Raw genomic sequence first — 17350 nt, 5'->3', positions numbered from 1 at the left:
GGTAAAGCTCCAACCATAACTCTCCTCAACTCTCCTCTCTCTCTCTCTCTCTCTCTCTCTCTCTCTCTCTCTCTCTCTCTCTCCTCAATGTGGCATTCTTCTTGCCTATTGGTGCTTCAACGCATCCCATCAATGGATGTTATAGCATAGTAACATTGTAGTGTTTTTTGACACATGTAGTTAATATAATTGTGTGTGTTTACCAAAAGAAGAGAGACCGTTGAGACATTGTTGATTCGTTGGGTTAGTGATACACAAACAAGAGCTCGGAAATAAACCAGTAGAGTGACATTGAGTATGTAGCAACAAAAAAACACAATTTTGTTTAATGAAGTTATTTGGGGGGGGAAAAACACAATTAAGAGACGTTTTAAATAGACTTTGGAATCTGGATTGAGGTATTACATATAATGAATGAGCCTCCCTCCAAGGACTCCTCCAATAGGGGTTGTGGATACTTGAACTCAAAAGAGAACTCAATGTACATGTAGGTGCCAAGACTTAGTGAATGACGAAAACTACTTTAGCCGTGTGGATGTATGTCGGCCTATTTGGAAAACAAGAACCATGGTTTGAAAGGCTATATATCTATCTAGTAACCTCCCTTAGTATGCTATGCAATGCACTCATGGAACACACGTACATGATGATGGGCAAAGGTATGTAAATTTGTGGAGCTCTTATATTCTAATGTCAAGTTCCTCATCGGTAGGATTTAAATTTAAAAGAGAGTGAAGTAAAATGAGGAGGCCGATCACATTTCGATTCCAAGTACATACATAGATAGATCATAGAGCAAAAGAGCATCTGCGTGGCAAATAAATGGGTGGCAATCCTAAGCTGCTTGTGGCTGGGGTTTACAAGGAAGCAATGAATAACAATAATAACAATCGTGGCATGGAAATGGAAATGGGTTATATATATATATATATATATATATATAGGTTAATGTTCCACCCATCCCATCTTTATAGTGTAGTTCGAAGTACATTAAGTGGTGTTGTGTAATATATTAGGGGTGGGTGCGGGCGTGCCCATCTACCATCTAACATACATAATATACATACTGATACATATACATATGTATGTATATGACAAAGGCAAAGCAAAACTCCATCCAACCAAATGAAATGAAATGAGCGAGGACCCAAATGGACGCATATGGCGAATCCATTCTGTCACGTGCTTGCTCGCTCGGTATTACATAGTGTATGTATGTATGTATGTATGTATGTATGTATGTATGTTGCCACCAGCTCACAGATACACACACAAGCGAGGGAGAGAGGTTGCAGCGCCAAGGTAATATATATATATATCTATATATATATATATATATATATATATATATAATTATTAGATATAATAAGCTGCAGAGTAATGATATTTGGGAGTTTTCGAAGATCCTCCGAGAGCAGCTAGCTAGCAGCGAGCATATTGGCATTGTGGCTAAGGAAGGCATCCGTTGGTTATATATATAATTCATTCCCTTCCCTTCCTTTCTTCTCTTCTCTCCTCTTCCAAGGCGGCGGAAGGAAGGGATGGATCGATGGATGGAGTGTGTATGAATGGTAACTTCTGGTTTACTGCTGTCGTCGTCTTGTGTGAGCGATCATCTGCCGCGGTTGATTACACGTGGGGCAGCGAAGAAGAAGGCTGCGGCTGCGGCTGCGGCTGATGATGCGGAGAGAGACGTCGTCGGCGTCGCTACCATCAGAGGCGATGATGCTGCTGCTGCTGTTCTGCAGGTGCTGCTTCTCGGCGGAGGTAGTAATAGTAGTAGGAGTAGTAGTCGTAGGAGTAGAGATGATGAGATGCTGCTGCTGCTGCTGCTGCTCCTCCTCCTCCTCCTCCTCCTCCGCTACTGCTAAATAAGTGTGGCTGTGGCGGAGGATGAGGTGGGCGTACGCCTCTTTCATCTTCATGGCCCTCTCCACCTCCTGCCTCGCCTCACCCCACGCCCTCTCAGCCTCCGCTCTCTCGCTCCTGGCCTTCTTCATTTCCTCTTCCGCCTCCTTCATTAATCTCTCCACCCCCTCCTTCTTCTTCTCCTCCTCCTCCTCCTCCTCCTCCTCCTCCTCCTTCTTCTTCATCGCTTCTTCCGACCCCCCTCCTCCAATCACCACCCCCCCATTCCTCTCAATCCTTTCCTCTTCCTCTTCCTCCTCTTCCTCCTCCTCTTCTTGATCTGCATCCAACTCTTTCAATCCTCCTCCATACTTCCTCACTCCCTTGGCCTCTGGATTCTTACTAAATAATGCTTTGTAATCTTCTTCGTTGCACAATAAACCAATGGACAGATCGAGCAGTGCTGGGCTAGCAGTTGGCACTAGCCCACCTCCTCCCGCTATTAATAACTGCTCGTTATGTCTCTCCTGGTTATTGTGGATAGCAGCCCCATTGTTGATGATGCCAATCATGTCCTCCTCATTAGGGTTAACCGCCTTCGACTGGTTGAGGAACTGATCATGGATATTGTGATGACGATGATGATGATGATGGCTAACATCAGACTTGGAGATTGAATTAGCACCAATCATACTACCATTATTATGCTCAGTTTTAGGACCATGAATGGCGGCATTACTATGGCTGCCCAATGTAGTAGCCCCATGGTCATTGTTAACATGGACGTTGTAGTAATGAGTAGGAGATGAGCTCTTTACGTTCATATGGGGCTGATAAGCATGATGGGATGGGATATTTATGTGGCTAGTATTATTAATATTATGATGATGATGATCAAGGTGGTTATGATTGAGATCCAGGTCTAGAAGAAGAAGATTCTTATTATTGTGATTGTGACTAACCTGAGTTCGGGGGGTGTTGATTGCATTGCTGTTGCTATTTCTAGCAGTAGTAATAGTGATGGGGGCGGCATAAGTTGTAGAGGTCGGCGACAGTAATTGCTGAAGCTCCGGTTCAAAGGATGCCATTCCTACTCCATAAGTAACCGGAGAAGCTGAGTTATTATTGCTACTGCTGTTATTGGTAGCAGCAATGTAGATTGAGCGATAATCATTCGATTTACTACTGCTGTTACTTTGATTATTACTAGTATTGCCTTTATTATTCATGATCGTTCGTAGCGCGTTCTGAGCGGTCGACGGTGGCGGAGGAGGGCCTGACGTGGCAGGAGCCGCGCCGGATTTTGCTGACGTGGCACCAGCGTGGCTACACGTGTCCTGATGCTCGATGAAGCTCTCCACACTTGTTTAAAGGACAACCAATTATTATTATTAGGAAGATGTTGTAAGTGCCGTAAAGTAAGAAGCAATTGCTGTGTGCTGTGATGATTAAGCAAGCGCGCAAGTAAGGATTTGTGCGGTCCGGATTGATTTTAAGTGGAGAGGGAATTAGTGTGTGTGTGTGTGTGACCTTCTATAATTATTAATGATAGATAGATATCACATGACTGGTTGAAACTATCCAGTTAGTTTGGTAGCAAGAGAATGAAGAGATCTTAGAGTGAATTTGGAGTTTGGAGGCACGTACCGGGAGAAGACTCGGCCACAGTCGCAGCAGTGGCCCCGGGTTCCACAAGTCTTGAGGTGCGCCTTGTAGTCGGATTGGACGGCGTAAGCTTTGTCGCACTTGTCGCACTCCCACTGCTTCACGCGGCTGTGTTTCCTCCTGTAGTGCTTCTTGATACCCACTAGATCGCCCAGTGCATGACACGGATCGTGGTGCAGGCAACTTGGCTCAGGACACACGTACACACGCTTCCGGGGCGGCGGCATTACAGAATTCAGATCAGCATTCCCATTGCTGTTATTATTGAACTTACTACTATTATTAGCGGAAACCTCGGATGATGATGATGATGATGATGATCTCTTGAGGAGCTTCCATGGGACCTTGTGGCGCCGCCTGTGCATCTGCAGGTTCTGGTCTCTCTGGAAGCCTTGATTGCAGATCTCGCAAACATACCTGTCTGATTCCATCAACGTCTTCGGAGAAAGGACGACAACTTCAGCATCAGGATCTGAATTAAGGCAACAATAATCAGGGATATACGCAAGTGGGGAATCAATACTGCTAGCTGCTTTCATACAAATAAATAGGTACAGGGGAATGCATTTCATTTCCATAATGAGGCGACATGTTTAGTAGGGGTTAGAGTTCATAAGTAGGTAATTAATTACCAGGGGTGCCCGCGGGTCTGCGCCGTCGTTTGTGACAGAGATGATGATGATCAGATCCAACGGCGGGGGTGATGCCATCACCATCAGCAGGAGGAGGAGGTGCTTGTTGATGATGGTGAAGAAGATGATGAATCATGTTAACTTGGAACGTAAAATCAGATCAAATCAAGTTTAATACAGTAGTAGTTAAGCATCTCAGATTTAATTAGGAAACGGAAGGAGGCGTTCGAACACTAACACATGTATGTATGTATGTATCTATATATATATATATAATAATAGTAGTAGTAGTAGTATGGTGTATGTAGCAGCAACAGCAGCAATAACAAAAAAAGGAATATGTATGTATGTATGTATGTATGTAGAGAGTAATAACAAAAAAGGAATTATAGTTTTACTATAGACAAAAAGTGGTGGTGGTAGTGTTGTTTGGAAGAAGGGAAAAAGCAAGAAAGAAAGGGATGAGTCATGACAGACTTTGAGAGGGGCTCTCCTCCCTCTCTACTCTACATCGATCGAACGCCTTCGCTTTTCTCATTGGTCCATGTTTATATTATATACCATACGGAGTGGAGTGTGTATCTATCTATCCATCTACTGTATGCAAATAACGTGTACGTACGTACGTACGTATGTATGTATGTATATGTGTGTAAAAAAACCATATACATAATACACTACCGGTGACACTCACTTTTATATATGTACATATATGTATGTACGACCTGCTTTGCTGCCCTTCCCCTTCCCCTTCTTCCCCTTCCCCTTTGCTACATTATAATTTATATAGACATATATATACATATGTTTAATGTAATGTATGTCTATATGTATGTAAGAAGTAGTTGTTCGTTGGTATCTCGTAATGTGTTTTGCCTCCTTTTTTGTACACACACATCTACTGCTCCTTTCACCCCCTATGATATGACCTTCCTTCCTCCTCCTTTCTGTCTCATATACCTATAATGAGCATTAAGGAGCTGTCACTTCGAAGCTTTTCTCTTCTCATAACCTCTTGCACAGACACATGAATCATGATTATATATATACATATATATATATATCTCAGCCGGTCATCAATGTGAGGTCATGTGCTTGTCCCCCTTACACTCCAATAATCTAAATCTCTCTCGACTATTATTCTCTTCATCCATGTCCCCTTTCATCAATGCATTTGTTATCCATCCCTTTGTCTTTTCTTTCCATTTCTCATGAGTCACACTCATTGCTTATACATGGAACCTAAAGTTCCTTGAAAAGTGTGCACTCTTTCACTAAAACGTCGGTCGAATGTTTGAGCTCTCCAACTAGAAAACATTTACAATCGGAGAACACAATCTCATAGAAATATATATTTTCTTCTCAGTTCGTAGAAATTTGTGTTATTTTGTCGTAATCTTTTCTTTTTTTTGTTCAAATAAATGATTAACAAAGGTGAAGGTCTCTCACAACCCATATGTTCCACTGCATTACACAATTTCTATCTTTCACTATGGTAGGCCATATTTATTGACATGTACGGTTGGTTCAAAGTCCATTGATTTTGTTAGATGACTCTAGGGCATGTAAGGGTTGAGCACATGAACTTCTTGTCTTCATTGAACAACTTTATACCAATTCACTTAGCACTACACCAACTTGGTTTGTCTCATGTGTTTTGTGAATTATGGTATGTGTTTGTTCATTAGCAAAGAGCCACAATAAATCTTGCCAAAACAATTGTCAAAAGCTACAAGAGTCACTTGATACATGCCGAAGACCTTCTTTGTGTCTTCACAACTACAACCAAACACCACGATCTACGAATGCTAGAGGCATGGAAATTTAGGTCAAGACAATGACATTTATATCATAAAGGTTGCTTTTTCAAACAGTTTATTAAATGTCTTTATCATGAAAGAAAAAAATACTACAACAAATGAGTCAAAACAATGAATAATTAATAGACATCCACCATTGCAAAGCTACCACAAGGATACATGAGGCATTTAGTCACGATCTTTCCTCTCTTCCTTCAATTAATACACACTATGGAGTAATGAGAGAACATTTTTTCTCTTGTGTATGACCGATTCACCCTCCACATAGTGCACATGAGTTGGATGCTCTTTATTTGAAATAAATTGTGAGTCGTATGATAGGAACTAATTAAATGGAAAGCACTTGCTTGGAATGATCTAACTATAATCTCACGAGTCAAATATGGGAAATTTTGAAATCTATATATTTGTTAACCTCAAAAAATGATGCTTGGCCATAAGGAATATCAACAAAGTTCATGAGTAACAATCATACTTATCTTGGTTCTTTATGAAAACTTTCCTAAGCTAACTATGCACAAGATGAAAGGTATCTTGTACACAATGTCTCATCCCAAAGAAATATGGTTCTATCCCATGTTGACATACCACAAACATCAAGAAAATATGTACCGGCATTGGGGCGGTAACCACCATTGAGGCACATCCATAGATTGTTGGTTGAAAGCCCAACCAAAATGGCCACTTTATCTTTGAATCCAAGTCTACTTTCAATGCGGCATTGGTAATCCAAGACTTTCTATATGCAATGGAGGTTTAGAGAGTAAATATACCCCCTTCTACATGCAACGACATCCAAAAGGAACGAAAGATGTTCCTGTGATGCCAAAGTTGTGGTCAAGGAAATCATTTTAAGATATGGAATTTGGCAACAATAATTGAGTTTATCATGAATTATAATATCACAAAGGATATTACACCTTGCCTTGCACATGCATTCATAACTAAAGATTTCACGATGTCTAAGCATGCACCAACCTCACTCAAGTTCCACAAGTCACACACACTCAACCTTACCTCCGTAGGCACATATATTGTGTGCTCTCTACTTAAGCATGCAAAGCAAAATGACCTAAAGAATATGTAAGACACAAGTGCCTACATCCATCATATGTTTTTTTTTCTCTTGTCCTATACCATTATTTTATGGCATTTAAAGTGTGTTAAAATATCATTGTGGTTGTCATCATAATCATCTTCCCCACTTGCAACAATTTCCTGGTTTTGGGTGAGTTTATACCTTGAGATAGTAAATTATCAAGTATAGTATAACGCTAAATATGTTATACGCATCCTACATGATCCATAGAAGAATCTTGGATAATAAAGCTAAGTATGTTAGGAGCATCCTACATGACCCTGTAGTTGAACCTTGGAGGAACTACCATTGACATTGATGCTCCATGATCATCTCATGGGCGATGATACCAAATATTATCAGTTTCAATATATTGCATACCAACCTCATTCATTCGAATTCCATAATGACCAATGTTGAATTCTAAGTCATAATTGAAGCTCTATGTTGGCATGGAATTGGCAACCCCTTGCATATCCATCTACATGATACAATGAGACACATTGAGTGTTCCTTGGGGAGTAGAGGGAACAATGAACTCAAGAGCTTGTGGTTTGAAATACCTTGGAAGATGCATAGTTAAGGTGCTAGTATGCTCAAATTTTAAAATAATCAACATATACAACTTCAAAATGTTTATTGCAATCATAAGGTATGTATTAGATGACCTTATTTATAATGTTAAAAGTTATTTTATGATTATGGAGGCTTTTTTGGAAGAAATTGTAGATTAGGTTTGCATTGTCTTTCAATTACTTTAAATGGGGTATCGGCATTCAAGGTCAATTAAACTAAGTTGATTGTTTTAACTAATACATCCATGAGTTTGAATGTAATTTTAGAAATGTTAACAGATGATAAATAACATTGGAAGTATCAATACATTTGTGATCCATGCGTAGGTACTTGGCATGGAGGCTTGGAGAGAAAGCATACTTTTCACTTAGTTGAATGACATTGAGAAGGTGTAAAATGTATTCCTATGTCAGCAATTTCGGGTCAAAGAAACCTATCAATACACATTGAGGCACAAATTGAACTAGAAGATGCAATCTTAGTAGAGGCAAAAGATATGAAGCATATAGTTGTGTGCTCGGTAACATTGCGCCAACATGTTAGGCATACCTTGTTTTGCCACACTTGTACATGGGCAAGAACAATAGAGGCAATGTTATGGACACATAACGTGGGTGAGAGTAGGTCACTAATATTTACAAAACATAAGTGAAGGGTATGTTCACTAATGTTAGAAAGGGACTAATGTGATTGGATAGAAGGAATGATTGATGCATGCACAATCATGATGATAACAACCAATAAATGGAGAGTCTTTTAGAAAAGCACATCTATTCAAGGGGCCTAAGAAGAAGTATAAATATGAAGCCTAACTACCCTCATAAACACAATACGTCGGAAGGTTGAAGCCTTGACACACCAGTAGTGTGGGCTATGCTTTTGTCACAACGATCGTGTTAACTACTCCAAGGTACTAGTCATCCTAATATCCGTCAGTATGGAATGTTAATGGTAGGTTGGGTATGTCTGGATCATATCTCGGGGGTGTTCGGGAGGATTGGGTTCTTCTATCCAATCTATTAATCTTTCTTTTACATTAATTTGGTCTATTCATAAGTAATAGACTCTTAACATTCAAGAATTTAGGCCCACTCATAGACAAATACTCCAAGAATAAAACAACCCACACAAAGAGTATTATGATGGATTGGAGCATGTGGAAAACCCACTAACCATGTTGACACCGTGCATGATACAAGTGAAGCTACCCATGCCACATATGATAATCAAAGTAGAATGCAACAACCATCATAGTTGAATTCCTTAACAAAGTAATGTACCCCTCCCTATGATAGTTATTCACAACTTGCTCGCATATCCTCCAACAAATCGACAACAATTAGACTTCATTAAAATTTGTATATGCTCAAATGAGGTGATAGTTAGGCTTGAATTATATGTAGATAGACAAACTAGTCCCTTTTTAACAATTCGGACTACCTCAATCTAGGTTAGTATTAATAAAAGTTAACCTATTTAGGCAAAACATTGAAAGGACATGGGGTAAACCCCGAAATACACCACGTAAAGAAGATGCCACTTTATCTCATTTTTTCTTGATAGTCTCAATATACTTGTGAGATGGATAGATACACATCCTGCACATGGATTACTCACGAGCATTGGACAAATACATACCTCTTTAGACCAACTCAGAATAGAGACTTCACGATGGATGAAAGTAACAATTGTGAGTAAGATATGCTAAGTTACTATAAGAGTGGATAAACAGTCAGAGGAACATTGCATTCATAGATTTTCTAGAGAATTTCTCCCTTGTCATGCAATTGAAGGACAAAATGTTTTTTGGTGTTCTATATCATGTAACTTTAGAGGTGCATATAAACCACAGTGAAAGGTAAGACATTGTCATACTCACACCATGGACTTAGGCCAAGCAATGCCCAAGATCACCATGGAGTAGAAAAAAGTGCACACCTATACCAAATATAGACAGGAGCTATTGTTGGAAAGCATTAGAGGTTTTCTGAGATTCCTCATGCACAATAGTAAAGTCAAGGTGTTTGATGGAACTTCAACATGGGTCCACAAGAGCAAATTTCCCCTCTCTTTTTATTTTTCTTTTAGATTTGATAATTTTCATTTCTTGAACAAATAAACAAGCTTTAAGATGTATATGTATTGGTTTCATAGGCTATATTGTTCTCTATGTACACATTATGGACAATTGTGTACACACATTGTTTTACAGTTGTTCTGGTTCTACCCTTATTAGGATTATGGCTTCATTATTCCAACACCAACTGGACCCTCTCTCTCCCCCTCCTGAGCATGATGGTGCTCCATGTTTCAATGATGACAAATTGAAAAGTGTTTTTTAAGAGACATGTTGGACCCTAAGGAAAAGGAAAGAATTGGAAGTACAATCCATTTTTTAGGTTGGTTTTACTTTATAAGGTCTTCTCAAAGAGAAAAGACAAAAGCTCTAAAAAACTCACCACCCTCACCAGATTCTTAGTGTTAGTATATAAAATAAGTCATCCAAATTGTTATTATTATCCTCTTGGCCAATGTCGATTATTTATTGATTAATGATTGTCTCAGTCTATGTGAGAGAGAACATTAAATACTCAATGGACATTTTCATTCCACAAAAGCCAACTTGGTCTTCTTGTGGACAAAAAGGTAGCACCATATTGTCTCTATGTTACCAAGACACTATTTGGTGGAGCCAATTTCTTTTCCTTTCGTCACTAAAAAGTTGGCATATAGTAGAGACAAACATTTTGAAGTGGAATAAACTTTACATATGTTTCATTTTGACCAAGCAAGTAAAAGCCTAGAGACATGGAACTTTAAAAAGTGCCCTTCTTAGGTTATATTTGGAGTCTATCCATTTTCTACTAGATTTATTACAATTCTTGTTACTTCATTTCAATCCATGCTCCAACACTCCTAAACAACATTTTGATTAGGTGATGCAAATACTCAACTTTACCAAAAGGCCTACCCCACCTTGAACTCACATATTCCTTGATAACAATTTATAATTCATCTATTTTATATTGAAGTTAATTTTTTTCCCTTCATAATTACGTTCCAACAATTGTCATCCCACAATTGTAGACAACAATGCTATAAAAGCTCCCAACTTTGAGTTTACCAATTCATCTTGCTCAAAAAGGTGATGATCCATATCTATAAAATGGGCGGCTATGCATAGCAATGAAATCCAAGTTGTTGGCAACCTAAGGGCCAATTACTTTGTCTTCGATTATTATGTATAAGTTTCATCCATGCAAGCACTTTTCCAAACAATGGCTTCTCACCTTGTCCTTGGTAATGTACAAATTCTATCATCATAATGGTTTCAAATATTGGATCTCCTCTCTAAACATTGCCTTTTCAAAGTAGGCATACACCATGGGGCAATAATAATCTAGTCGTAGGATAGTTTGTTTCATTTATAGTTTAAAAAGACTAGCACTATCATGCTTCATGTTAGAATCTATTTTGGTTTCACTAAAATCTTAGATAACTCATGTGTTTTCTGAAATGAATGTATCGGAAAGATTTTGATAATGAATTTTCCAAATGAGAGTGAGAAATTTCTTTACACTTGAAACCAAATTTGTGTCACAACTTTATTCTAAAGTTGAAAGCCTCCTTTGGAGAGATTTAACCTAAGCACCAAAATAAATACATTCATTGGGGAATGATATTTCGTGAACAAGCTTATAATTTGTGGACCCAAGAAAAAGAAATAGAAGATGGCTTCCACTTGTCCGTTGGGGGATTATTGGGATGGATTATGAATCAAGATAAAGTTCTCCACCCTACTCAATTCTCCAATTTTAATATTTTTCAATGACTTATGCATTGAGTGGAATATACAACCCCCTCTATTCACATGCCCAACACACGCTTGTTTGTCATCAACTTGTGAATCCAAACAATACACAAATAATAACTCCACAATGCTAAATTTGGTCCAATATAATTCAAGGACTCAAAAAGCTAAATGATGGTCTACGTTATTATTGAGTTAAGGTACTTGTGCAACATTAAAGTAAGATGGGGAATCAATGAGTATTGCTAATCTTCTTTTGCTTACATGGCACAATTCACTAAATATTGGGCCTTTTAAATGGATATTAATGGTTGCTCAAGATAAATAGATTAAAATAACTATGAAATATGGTTATTCTTGCCCTTAGAACTCTACCATTATGTTTCTTTTATGAGTAGTAATTTGAGTATTTTTAAATATGGGAAATCCATGAAGGCTAAGGCTAAGTGATTAACTTGGATATAACTAAATATGGCAAACCCTTGAAGGAAAATATGAAGGTTTTTGAATGGGGAATGTAGGTAGGTTTTTGAAGCAAACATAGCAAATTGGAATCATTCAATTAGTTAGTAACTTTTTCAGAAATGGGAAACTAATGTCAACTTTGAGTACCTCCTATGGTGGAGATATAAATTAATGTCTTTCTATGGGTATATTATTTTGGGCATTACATGTTTCAAATCCTCCAACAATTCTCTTTCATTTTGAAAATAGAAATTAATAACTGCACATGGCGTTTTATAACACTAACGTAATGTCTTTAAATTTGCACACAAGCAGTTTTATTTAGGAAGAGAGACCCAACATACTAAAATTGGAGTTCCCATACAAAATGTTGAACTTACTTATAACTCTTAATTTTGAACCATGACAATAATGTTAGGGTGTAGGTGTAGATTTTTATATGTTGTTAGGCATGCCTTAAGAAAGCGATGGTATATTTTGTAACCCCATAAAATTTAAAAAGTCGTATTTTTAGGAGAAAAGTATAGTGTGCACTATCTCAAACAAGATTCCATTTAGACTTTAAAACATTTTGTAGAGTTAAGCTCATGAATCTACATATACATACATATGTACATATGTATGTATGTATGTATATATATATATATATATTATTAAGTAGATCCAAATTTTAGTCAAGTGCCTCTAGGCCCTTGGATGTCTTTACTCATTTCCATATCATAGGTTTCAGTAATATTAAGTTGTCACTTTCTACATTCTTCCACATCAAGATGTCTCCCTAAGTCTCTTGATATCTCTCAATCATTTCCTTTCATAAATGCAAGGTTGACATGTGTTTGCCAATAAACAAACCTCCAATAATCTAAATTCTCTAGATTGCTCTTTCAATCGTGCCCTCTTCCATGAATGCGAATCCATTGCTTGGCTTTCTAATGAGACACCCACTTTATCTTTTTTTTTTGTATTATAAAAGATTTTCTTCAATAGTATTAAGAACAAAACGCCCGAAGGCTACAACTTGAACCTAACTACCAAGAAGGTTACAACTTTCTTTATACACTGATATAAAATACGAGGATGTTTACATTTGTTGATATTCAAAGAGTCCATGGAAGTCGATATTGCCATTGAGGCTCTTGAGCTACCATTGTAAACAGGGGCACCTTTTTCCACAAGTGAAGAAGCTTTTTCCTTTTCTTGTTCATAGTATCTGGGGAACCCTGCATATTGTCATATTGATCACGAACTACAGCCAGCAAGTTCTCCCATAACTCAAACAACACATCTGAGAGATGAATGTCTACCCCATCATAAAGTCGTTTACATTGATATTTCCATAATACCCATAATGTTATTGTGGACATAGTTTTCCAAATTTGGACGGATCGCACCTGCTTTCGAGGTTGCTGGAAAGGACTAACTAATATCAATCTTCCATTATGTATTGTCATTGCCTCATGAACATCGTTTGCCTCATACAACATTAAACCAGAGTGTAATACTCCCCACATCGCTGATCCCCATGAGAATAAGCAACCTACATTTATTGTTAGGAATAAATAAACGACTTTCTTCCATACTTGTTGAGCAAAAGAACAAGACCATAAGACATGCTTGGTAGTTTCTTGAGGTTCATGGCAATTGGCACATTGCCGCAAATTGGGTGTCACATTCCCTTTCAATGCATGACCAACTGGTAGAGCCATATGCACTAATAACCATCGAAAGAGAATAAATTTAGTTGGCCCCTTGAATGACCATATCCATTTCCAATAGGTTCTCAAATGCAAAGTGGAAACACCCCAATTGGTCCAATGTTTCTGAGCCGTTGGTATCTTTACATTATGAGAGAGCAGTAATGATCTTCCAAGTTTTACTGAGTACTGAAAAAAGGGGACCTTTACGATCTTTCCCCCCAAGGAGTGTGACCAAAGCCAACCCCCTGGATCCCATGTTAATCTTGCAATAGGATCTTTTGAATATAACCACATGATATCACACATATGAGCAATTGATGGATAATGATCAAGGATCCATTTCTTTCCAGTTTTAGCAACCACTATAACTGGTGCACTTCGTAAGTCCTATAGATAATTGCAATCAAAGGTATAAGATTGCAATCTATTGTTGTCTAGGACTTGAAAATAAGACACGCGCCCATTAGGTGAAACACCCTTAACAACCATCAATATCTCATTTGCGAAGCATCCAAACCATATATGTTCTTGCCTCGGTTGGAAGGTTGTTAAAAATGAAGAATATGTTACTGATAAGGTAGCTGTCATTATCTTGGCACCATGAACTAATTGTAGATGTACAAGTCGATCTTCTTGTGACATTTGTTGAAACTGAGTCCACGTTCTTATAGATGCAGCTGGCCCATTATCCAATTTACCCCAAGCAATGTCAGGACGCAGGCCCAATACTTTTCCTGCATTATCCCGAAATAGAGAATTGGCAAGCATAGGTTGATTAAGTAATGCATCCTAGGTAGAAGGTTTGTCCTTTAGCAAAAATGATTTAATTGCATCCCACACTCTTATGATTCCTAGCAAAAATCTATTGGATGCAAGATTTCTCCTTGGTGTTTTCATGTCATTCAAGAACAACCACTTTAAAGAGGGTGACCATACTCCTCCTGTCTTAGGAGTTAATTGCATTAACTGATTTAAAAACATTCCTTTCCAAGCTTCTGATCCTGGCAACAAACCTCTGATAACAAACTTAGTCAAGAGAGCTCTTGACTGCATCAAAGGATCTATCAAACCCAACCCTCCATTAATTTTAAGTTGAATCAACACATTCCACACAACTTTGGCTACTGTAGGAGAGCCATGTTTTCCCCCCCAAAGGAAATTCTGGATCCAACTTTGCACCTTTGTCATTGCTGATCTAGAAAATAGCCACACAGATGCTATAAACCACATTGATGCCAATAGTACTGTATTTGCTACTACAACGCGACCCGCAAAAGACAATTGTTGGGCATCCCAATACAATAATTTACGTTTTATTGATAATAGCAACGGAGATAACATTACTTCTGGCCTTAAATCTATTCCAACCATACATCCTAAATATCGAACTGGCTCACCACGATGAAGCCATCGGAAAGCATGACCTGGATACCACTCAGGATGATTTTCTGCACCAACCCAAAGGCCAACTGACTTATTCCAGTTAAGTGATGCACCTGTAGCATCTAAGAAAACTTGCAAAGCATTTTGTACCCGATCAAGATTACTGATCTTCCCGTCAACATAGAGGGTTGTATCATTTGCAAATTCAACATCCAGTACAGTGGATTGTGTAATAGGTAATACTAATCCTTTGTTACTAGTAGTTGATGATCTTAGGTAGGAGGACAAAGCTTCCCCAAACAAGATAAAAAGAAATGGGGCAAGAGGGCATCCTTGTCTAACAGACTTGGATATAGGAAATAATGTCCCGTATTCTCCAGCAAACAAAACAGAACTAGAAGCATGCCTGTAAAGGGATGAAACACCTTTTATCCATGCGGCTGGAAAACCTAATCTTGATAGCACTGCCTCAAGAAAGTCCCAATCCACTTTATCATATGCCTTTTCAAAGTCAAGCAATAATATTGCAAGTTGTTGTTTATGTTGCTGAGCTAATGCAACCATTTCCCAGAACAAAAAGATATTATAAAAAATACTTCTGTCTTGTAGGAAGCCACATTGTGTATCATGAATAATAGACGGCAATACAGGTCGTAGTCTAACTGCAATAGTTTTTGCCACTATCTTATACACAACATTAAGCAATGTTATTGCCCGCCACTTGGAGACTTCATCACATTGAGCATCCGATTTAGGAATCATATATATGATTCCTTCTGTCCATTCCTCAGGCATATTACCCATTGAGAATATTAAATTAACTGCTCTAGTAATGAGAGAACCAATAAAATCCCAATAATGCAAATAAAAACCAATTCCTATTCCATCTTTTCCAGGACAAACATCCTTACCTAAGGATTTAGCCGCAGCAAATACCTCTTGAGATGTAAACGGTTGTAATAACTGAGAGGCCATTACATCTGTAACCTTCTGTTCAATAGTTGTAAGAACAACTTGTTGCTTATAAAAATTATTTGTCGTAAAAGATTCAACAGACAATAAGTTATGATAATAATCCGAGACTATACTTCGCATCTCAGAGCCATCTGATGTATAGGATCCATCAAGCCGCTTCAAAGAAGTAATAGAAAGAGGTCTAGCTTTTCGTTTAAATTGATTAAAGAATTCCTTATTGACCCGATCTTGCCTTTGAGACCAACGAGCAACATTACGATGGTAAAAGAAACTTGAGCGTGCTTCCTGTTTTTCCTTTAGACTGCTTTTTACTTGCTGCAAATCACAACATAATATAGATGAAGTTGGATATCTTTCCAAAAGTTGTTGTAATGCTGCCAAAGCACGACGCAAGTTAGCAATCTCTGAATTGCAGTGATAAACAGATGCTGAAACTCTTTCTGTGAATAGAATCTTTGTATCGAGTATGGCATGAGTCATATTGCTAAGCAAACAAACATTTGAAAAATTGTATTTTGACCATATTTGTATGATTGACATCCGATGATTATCCTCAGATAAAATTGTGTTGGGATTACGGTCCCTCCGGATGGGATGGTCGGATATCCGGGAATCCGGATGATGAAGACCCCGGCTACGGAGCCGGATGATGAAGACCCCGGCTACGGAGCCGGATGATGAAGACCTCGGCTACGGAGCCGGATGATGAAGACCCCGGCTACGGAGCCGGATGACGAATGTACCCGGAGAGAGATCCGGATGCGGGGACATATTTGTGAATATGTTTGCCAAGAGCCCTTGTGGCTATATTTGTAAATAGCCCGAAAGTCATATGTGTATAAATATGACTTAGGGCAAACAGTTTTACTGTCGTTACTCATTTTTCTGGTTTTCCACTTAGAGAGAGAGCTAAGTGAGCAGCCGAGAGAGAGAGAGAGAGAGTGAGAGAGACGAAGAGGTCGTTGCCTCTGTGTATTACCGCCGCCTGTGGCGAAGACAGTGAGCTCAAGGTTGTTGCCTCGTAGCTTCACCATTGTACATCTCTGTTTGTAGTGATAGTTGGAGTTTGAGGACTCCCGTGGTTTTTCCCATTTAGGGTTTTCCACGTAAAACATCCTGTGTACTCTTCTCTCTATTGTCTTCGTGCATTTTGTATTTCCTGTTTTCTGTGAGTTGATCCTATTCCTTGGTTGTGGCCGAGCACTGTGTTCATCAAATTGCAGGAGGGATACACAATTGTCTCGAGTATCGCCTCTTAGTAAATGTAACCTGTAACTTCAGAGGGTCGTGGTCAGAGATAGCTGATCCTGGAATAATTCCTATGGATCCACCTGCTTCCCAAACAATGCTACTAGCATAAAATCTATCTAGTCGAGACAAATTTGTAGCAACCAAGATTC

The 17350-nt window shown here is 38.6% G+C and overlaps 1 protein-coding gene across 1 annotated transcript; it reads right to left on the bottom strand.

Annotated features, from left to right (window-relative positions):
- Positions 1–1396: 1396 nt before the first annotated feature.
- LOC147869137 (uncharacterized) lies at positions 1397–4396 on the bottom strand. The gene is made up of 3 exons (XM_087326738.1): positions 4146–4396; positions 3496–3985; positions 1397–3210 (listed from the first exon to the last, which is right to left on the bottom strand). Exons 1-3 carry the CDS (start codon positions 4279–4281, stop codon positions 1584–1586), a joined length of 2253 nt encoding a protein of 750 aa, XP_087182864.1. The 5' UTR covers positions 4282–4396; the 3' UTR covers positions 1397–1583.
- Positions 4397–17350: the final 12954 nt, after the last annotated feature.

This window comes from Azolla caroliniana, unplaced genomic scaffold, assembly GCF_043228905.1.
Source record: "Azolla caroliniana isolate FFs.n. ecotype wild unplaced genomic scaffold, voAzoCaro1.0.p SCAF_1, whole genome shotgun sequence".
NCBI classification, from domain to species: Eukaryota; Viridiplantae; Streptophyta; class Polypodiopsida; order Salviniales; family Salviniaceae; genus Azolla; species Azolla caroliniana.
This window is presented reverse-complemented; position numbering and strand designations above follow the sequence as displayed.

Excerpts from the sequence above, each read along its gene's own strand:
- LOC147869137 (XM_087326738.1), bottom strand. The coding sequence starts at position 4,281 with ATGATTCATCATCTTCTTCACCATCATCAACAAGCACCTCCTCCTCCT. Across the intron at positions 3,986-4,145 it reads CAGACCCGCGGGCACCCCTG|ATCCTGATGCTGAAGTTGTC; the intron begins GTAATTAATTAC and ends GCCTTAATTCAG. Across the intron at positions 3,211-3,495 it reads TGTGGCCGAGTCTTCTCCCG|TGTGGAGAGCTTCATCGAGC; the intron begins GTACGTGCCTCC and ends CCTTTAAACAAG.